The following is a 7241-nucleotide window of genomic DNA, read 5'->3' as shown; positions in this document are numbered from 1 at the left end:
GAAACCCACCCTCCCTTCCCGCCTCACCTTCCACATGGCCAGGACCAGGACCGAGAGCAGCAGCAGGCCACCCAGCACACCTAGCAGCACCCACCAGATTGGAACGTCTCTCTCCTCCAAGACCCGAAGCAGCTGTGTCTGCACCTGAGGGGAGACCCGTGGGTCTCCTCAGTCACCGGGATGCTGACCTTCCCAAAGACTCAGACTTGCAGGGCTGGTGACCCCCAGCTAAGCCACCTACTTGTCCCACCCCGCAGACCCAGGGAGGCCCCGCCCCCATCCTGCTGGGCAGGGACACAGGGGAAGGCCAACGGGAGACCCGCGGGACCCCTTTCTGCCACCATCCTTCCACACTCACCAGAGCTTCCCCGCTGGGCAGGCTGAGGGCGGGCACGGCGTAGGGAAGGGAGGAGACGTTGAACCAAGCGTGCGACTGCAGCACAAACTGATCCAGGGGCCTCTGGATGGGGTGGCGGTGAAAGCCATTTACACGAGGCCTATTGGTTGCGGGAGTACCGGCCCCAGACTCCCCTCTGGGGAGACCTGACCCCATCCCCTCCAAAGTAAACTCTGCCCTCACTCTCTCCCGCCCCCGAAGCCCCGCCCTCCCCCAACACACTCAGTGCCCGCCTCCAGAGGGCCCCGCCCGCCCGCATCCCGGCCCACCTGGCGGAGGCTGGGCAACGACAGGAAGGCCAGCACCGTGACCATGACCCGCTGCCCGCGCGCCATCTCCTGCAGCTCACACTGCACCACAGTACAGGGCGCCGAATCGCAGCTCTGAGGGGATGTGTCATTGGTCCCCAGCCCCTCCTGACCCATCACCCTCTCACCGTAGGACCCAAGACAGAGGGGGCTGGGGGGTCAGGGAGCTCAGGCCGGGCCTCCTCCTCGGGAAGGGACTCAGATTCAAGCTTGGGACGTTATCTCTGAATGAGATTGCTCCCACAGTCCCGGAGATGCAGGGAGAGGGAGGAAAGAAGTGGGTCAATCACACAGCGTTCAATACCCAGCCTTTTTGTAAACCTGCTTTGGCGTTTATTCATTTTCTTCAATGTACTGGAAACCTTAAAATATGCAAGTGCCCCCCACCCTGCCCCAGACACAAGACCAGCACAATCCTTCCTATTCACTTGGAGGACTCTGTGGGACCACGGTGGCCCACAAGAGGCCTACATCACACCCCCCGCCCCTCTCCGTCCCTGCCTCCCATCCCCTCTGCCCCTGGGCGCCAGGGAGGCCGCAGCTGGAGACCACAGGGCCTGCTCACCACAAAAACTGGACCTTGAAGCCTCGAGGGCTGTTCCTGCTCCGGCAGGAGCGCCTGTCTGCGGTCCCGCTTGTGATAGGCCTGGGAAGGGCTGGAGGTGGGCAGCCCCCAGTCCAGCTGAGGAAGCAAAGAGGCCATCAGGTCCGACACTCTGCCCATCTCCCAGCCCTCCTAGAGTAGAGGGGCCCTGTTTGTTGGGCTGGGGAACTCACCCAGGCTCTCACCTTGAGGGGGTTGGGAGATGGTTGTGGGGAGCACTGAAGGCCTCCCCGGGGCTGTATATCCAGGATGTAGAGAAGGTCGGAGGGCTGGGACTGGCCGGGGAGGCGGAGGTTGAGGCGGAGGCCGTTTACAGCACCAGGGCCATTGTTGTGGAGCTGGCGGGTGGCAGCGGCAGGATGTTAGGAGGCTCGGCACCCAGCCCAGCCCCTGGGGCCCGCCCACTCCAGCCTGGGGCGCGGAGGCTCCTCCCTACCTCGTAGGTGTGCTCCACTTTGGGGCCCCAGCTGTCCGAGCTGTTCTCCCTCTTGCTTTCTTCAGCTGCCACCACCAGGGAGGCTGGGAAGGAGTTCCTGCAGGGGCCCGACACGCCCAGAGTGAGCTTGATCCCCTGACTTGGCGGGGGGCTTTGCCCAGGACCCCGGAACCTTAGGGCTGTGCCTACCAACTCCCTTTTCCATCCCTGGCCTCTCACCCCCTCAGCTCCACATGGGCCTCTGCCCGAACTGGCACATCCAGCATCACCATCTCACTGTTTGGATTCTGGCTGTTCTTGCTGTAAGGGAGGGGGATGAGGAGAGATAGATCAGGGACACCAGGCCAGTGAACATGAGGACTCTCTGGGGCTGGGCCAGAGTTTCAGAGGTCTCAGGAAGAGCTAACTCCACAAACAGCGTGCCACACTAAAGTCAGACCTAGACAAGAACTTCCTCTAGGGCTCCAAAACTCAGAAACAAGTCTCTGAGGAAGAAAGGGAAGAGGGAAGTCTAAAGAGCAGGCATCCCAGAAGACCCTTATGTATGGAGGGTGTCTGAGGATCTCTGTGTGGAGATCAGATAGGGAAACGGAGTGCTTCCCAGTCTAGTACCTCCTGATCTGCAGCCGGAAGGACACGTGCTCCCCAGCCTCTTCCAGGTCCCCCACACTCACCAACATCGTGATTCCTATCTGAGACATGGGGAGAGCCAAAGTCACTGCCCAAATGCCCACTCTGAATGTGGCCTGTGGACCTCATCCTCCAAGGTCACCATTATTACCTCCATTTTGTTCAGAAGCCCACTCAGAAAGGGTATTACTCACCCAAGAACACACAGGGAGTGGGAGGACCAGGATTCTAGCCTGGAGCCATCTGACTCTAAACCCAGCCCCTAAAACCCAGCTGTCTATGAACCCCTGGTGGAGGAGATCCAGCACCCAGGACTGGGCGGCCTCACCTGGGCGTTCCTCTTCATGGGGTTGCCCAGCTCACACAGCACCACCTTGGTCTCATTCTCCCTCTTCTGGTTACAGATGATCCTCTCAAAGCCCTTCAGAGAGGCAGTCCCGAGCAAGAAGATGGTTACAGAGCATCCCATATATAGTTAAGCTCCCTTGGAAAGTCAGGGAGAGGAGGATGCCAAGGTGGGAGTTCAAGGACTGTCACATGGAGCATAACCCCATTATTATAAACTACGTCAATAAAATAAATAAATAAATAAAGTGTTGATGCTGAGAAAAAAGACTGGAAGGAAATTCACCAAATGTTAACAGAGGTTCCTGTTAACATTTATTTGCTGAGCCGTTTTTGGTTTGCGTTTTATAATTGAGTTCTTGAATTTTTTGCCATTAGCAAATGTTCTCTTCCAAATTAAAAAGAGATCACAGCTTTTAAAGGAAGGCATAAGAGAAGTGGGAGCTCTCAGGTGGGAGATGAGAATCAAGGCTCCTGCACCTTCCAGGTCCCCGACTGTGCCCCGGGGTGGGGCCTCACCTCGATGTTGCTGAGGGCCCGCATGTAGTGTGCGCCTGGAGGCAGGTGCACAGCCAGCTCGGCCTCGTAGGCTCCCTCCCCGTCGTTGGCCGCTTCCATCTGGAGCTGCAGCATGTTATCGGCTCCAATGAGGAGCGGGGAGCCTGTCCTGTGGGGAGAAAGGAGTAAAGCTGAGGAGGCCGGGTCCAAGCCCTGGGTCTGGGAGGAGGAGAGGGGCTGAGGACAGAGTATCAGGAGCCAGGTGGGGAGGAGGTGTCATAGGGGTAGACAGGGCCAGGGTTGGGTAGAGCGGGCGGTCTCCTCACACGCTGGCAGTGAGCTGGAGCTGTGGCACACACAGGTCGTCTTCCCCACAGTCCAGAATGATGCGGGTCTAGAGGGGGCACATCAGGTGTGTGGGTAAGTTTGGGGGCACATCAGGGCTTAGGGAATTAGAAGGTCTGAGAAGGAAAAGGAGGTTGGAGATGATGTCAGAGCTTTGGGGTTTGCATCAGGGTTTGGGATGATGTCAGGGCTTTGATAATGACATCAGGGTTTATGGGTTTATATCAGAGTTTAGAGGTGACATCGACATTTGGGGTTTACATGAGGGTATAGGGGATATTGAGATTTGGGGGTTTTCAGCAGGGTTGAGAGTAACATCAGAGATTAGAGGTGACATCTAGGTTTGGGGGTTCACAATATGATTTGGACACTAACCCTAACCCTGACTTTCTGGGTGGAGGGGTCCTCCACCTCCCTTGCCTGCACCTGCCCACCCCTACCTGTTCCTGGATGTGGGTGTCCCCATGCAACACGAGAGCAGGGGCTAGTCCATCCTTCTCAGGCTGCAGGGACACATTGAGGCTGAGCACGATGGGGCTCAGCTTGTCCCGGAAGTCGGCCTCATCCTAGTGAGGGGGCAAGAGTCAGGCCATCTTGCTACCATGTACCCTAATACGTGTGTCCCCCTGACCACCCCGTGCAGCACCCAGCCCAATGCCCCAGGGCTGGATGAACAGGCTCTGCACACCCAGCCCTGCCCATTCCCAGCCAGGCATACTCGGAGGAAGGCCTTGGTGGTGTGGCAGGTGGGGCCGTGCCTTCCGCTCAGATCCAGGCCCAGGATGGTGCTCGCCTGTTGAGAGGCCAGCAGTAGCACCCGCCGGCCCTGGCGGGGCTTCTGCCGGTCCAGCTGCAGCTCAGCATTTAGGTCTGGCCGGGCAAGCAGGGAGTGTCAGGGTCTCCCCGGCCAGCCTCCAGGGGAGCCCAGGCCCACCTCCTTCCTGTCCCCATGGTGCCACTCACGCAGCTTCTTGGGAACGCTGTGTCCAGTGGCTCCCACACACATCTGGATGTTAAAGCTGCAAAGATGTGAATGGGGCTCAGGGGCTACAGGGTCCCCACACTGAGGTCCCAGATCCTGCCTGGCCCACGCCCTCTGTCTCCTCACCAGCTCACTGGTGTCTCGGTCAGGGGCAGGACACAATTCTTCACAGCAGGATTCAGCGAATCTTGCACCAGCAGCTGGACAGTGGCCATCACCACCGGCTGAGCCCTGGTGGGATGAAGGAAGCTTGCCTTGTGGCCCCGCCTGGCCTAGTCTCCTCTGATGGTGTGGGTCCTCCCTCTCCCCACCCCTGGAGTCAGTGCTCACCTGTACACAACAACCTTGTTGGCCCCGTAAGCTCCCACCAGCAGGTCTATAGACATTGTGGGAAGGAAAGGAGGTGTCAGAATTGTTAGTTAGAGGGGGTATGGCGTCCTCACCTCATCTTCCCAGCACTTCCCCACACTACCACCCCCATAGAAGGTTTGTTCTGGTCCCCCAGCCCCACAGACAGGTCAGAGCTCTCAGTCGGGCACCAGGTCAGGTTCAAGCCCCCGGCTGTGTCTCAGCATCTCCAGCTAATGCCCAAGAGCCCTTCCTGTCTAGCTGGAGGCAGTCCAGGGGCACCTGGGTATCCATTGTCATCGATGTCTGTGGCACCTCGAAGGGAGAAGCCAAAGCCAGAGCCTGTGGGGAAGGGGCTGTCCAGGACCTGGGAAGGGTGTGAGTTAAGTCCCTCACTCTGACCCAGGAACACCAACACTTGGCCTCGACCGCTGGGACCCCCATAGGGGGCGGCCACAGCAACATCTGGAAGGAGCAACAGAAAGGGGGTGGCTGTTTGTTATCCAGTCTCTCCAGATGTAAAACTTTCCTGAGCTCCTTCTCTAGGCAGACTCCAGGGGACCAGGAGAGGAATGCAGAGGTCTGGGTCAAGGGGAGAGCTGCCCCGCCCTCCAGGAGTTTACAATTGGGTAGGAGGGAGACCCATCAAGTCCGATTATTGTAAAAACAATAACAGCCCTCACTATCTATTGAGGAAAATATAATGACATGATTTCCCTTAATCCTGAAAATCAGGCATTATTATTCCCATTTTAGATGAGAAAATAGAGTCCCAGAAGATTAAGTAACCAAGACCTATTAAATATTTGCCCCTTCTTCACGTGGGGGTCTTCACCCCATTCCACTCCCACCATGCAAATCCAGAGTCATACCATGGGCTCGTCATCACTAATAACTTTTAAGATCACTCTTGAAAATTTAATAATGATCATAATCTTATTAATTTGGAAGAATTCTTTGCATGTGATAGCAATGAAAATCTTTGATATATATGTTGTAATTGTCTTTCCTTTGTCTTCTGACTTTATGCTATGTTTCCTGTGCAGTTGTTTTCTTTTAAAAATCTTTATTGATTTTTCTGATCGAGGTACACAGAATTCATCCAAATAGACCATCAGACCAGTCTCGTCCTCAGGCCCTGGGCCTCCACTGTCTCCTGACCTTTGGCTTCCTCATCTCTTCATTGATTTTCTGATCATTCAGTCACCCTCACTGTATCCTCAGCCATCCTGCCCCATTGCCAGTCCTGGGCAAGCCTGGCCAGACCCCACCATATGGAGCACCATGAATTCCTGACCTCCAGCCTTCACTAGGGACCTTGGTGCTGCCCAGCAGTCCCTTGGCGTTTTCTGCTCAGCACCCATTTCAAACCTTCTCCACTCAGTCAAGCTCCTAGCCCCCCACTTCATTCACAAAGAGAAGCAGCCCAACTGTTGTGTTATAACTCCACACCCACTTCTTCCTCCTCTCCCCATTTGACCCTGGAATAGGTGTCCCTCCTACACCTGCCACTGGGCTGAGCCTCCCACCCCTGCATCCCTCAGGCATTGTAGGGACCCTCCTCCAGCTCACTGCATGCCCCCATTTCCCCATAAGATCATTTTCCTCCACATTCAACTTACTCCATATTCTTTGAAATTAAAATAACCTTCCCTCAACCCTCATCTCCTTTCAGTAATCCACCTTTCTCTTTTTCCGTTCACAAACTGGTTGAAAGAGTGGTCTACCCTGGCTGCCATCAGTTCTTCCCCTCCATTCATACCTTGTCTCCTGGCATTCTGGCTTTGGTCCCTACCCAGCCCTGAATTGGTTCTTGTCACTGTCACCAATGACCTCCTTCTTGTTAAAGCCCATGAATACTTACTTCTCCAGCCCCATCTAATTGTACCTCTCAGCAGCATCTGGAGCCACTGACCCAACTTCCTCCGGCTTAAAGCACTCTTCCTTTGGGTTCTGGGCTATCAGATCTCCTGGTTTCCCTCCTACCTCTCTGAACATTCCTCTGTCTCCTTTCCAGACTCACTTCCTCTGGGAGTCCCCTAAATGCTCTTGCTCCCCAGGGCTCTGTCCTGGGCCTCTTCACACTTCGCAAGCTCCCAGGACCTCATTGACTCTCCCCAATCCCCTATCTCCCGCTCAGACCTCTCTGCTGGAAGTGGGGGAAGCCACACCCAGATGTTCTCTGGATTCGTCTGCCTAATGCTCCCATGCCCTTCAAGATCAAACAAGTACAGAGAATTCCCTGGCAGTCCAGTGGTTAGGACCCGATGCTCTCACTGCCAGGGGCCCGGGTTCAATCCCTGGTCAGGGAACTAAGATCCCGCAAGCCACACGGCACAGCCAAAAAA

At 56.0% G+C, this 7241-nt stretch overlaps 1 protein-coding gene across 2 annotated transcripts in view; it reads right to left on the bottom strand.

Annotated features, from left to right (window-relative positions):
* Positions 1-7241, bottom strand: part of ITGA2B (integrin subunit alpha 2b) — a 13751-nt gene that overhangs the window by 1237 nt on the left and 5273 nt on the right. For both annotated transcript variants that reach the window (XM_024760803.1, XM_024760804.1), the window contains exons 13-29: positions 5176-5358; positions 4876-4921; positions 4672-4776; positions 4527-4582; positions 4282-4433; positions 4004-4129; positions 3545-3612; positions 3240-3387; positions 2704-2796; positions 2358-2437; positions 1965-2045; positions 1746-1842; positions 1495-1647; positions 1271-1387; positions 667-780; positions 359-460; positions 28-144 (exon numbers count right to left, since the gene is read on the bottom strand). In XM_024760803.1, the coding sequence (XP_024616571.1) occupies positions 28-144; positions 359-460; positions 667-780; positions 1271-1387; positions 1495-1647; positions 1746-1842; positions 1965-2045; positions 2358-2437; positions 2704-2796; positions 3240-3387; positions 3545-3612; positions 4004-4129; positions 4282-4433; positions 4527-4582; positions 4672-4776; positions 4876-4921; positions 5176-5358 (1838 nt within the window). The remainder of the gene's footprint in view (positions 1-27; positions 145-358; positions 461-666; positions 781-1270; positions 1388-1494; positions 1648-1745; positions 1843-1964; positions 2046-2357; positions 2438-2703; positions 2797-3239; positions 3388-3544; positions 3613-4003; positions 4130-4281; positions 4434-4526; positions 4583-4671; positions 4777-4875; positions 4922-5175; positions 5359-7241) is intronic.

The sequence above is a fragment of the Neophocaena asiaeorientalis genome, unplaced genomic scaffold (assembly GCF_003031525.2).
Source record: "Neophocaena asiaeorientalis asiaeorientalis breed wild unplaced genomic scaffold, Neophocaena_asiaeorientalis_V1.1 scaffold30, whole genome shotgun sequence".
Lineage (NCBI taxonomy): Eukaryota > Metazoa > Chordata > Mammalia > Artiodactyla > Phocoenidae > Neophocaena > Neophocaena asiaeorientalis.
The sequence above is the reverse complement of the archived record's forward strand: the minus strand, read 5'-3'. Positions and strand labels throughout refer to the sequence as shown.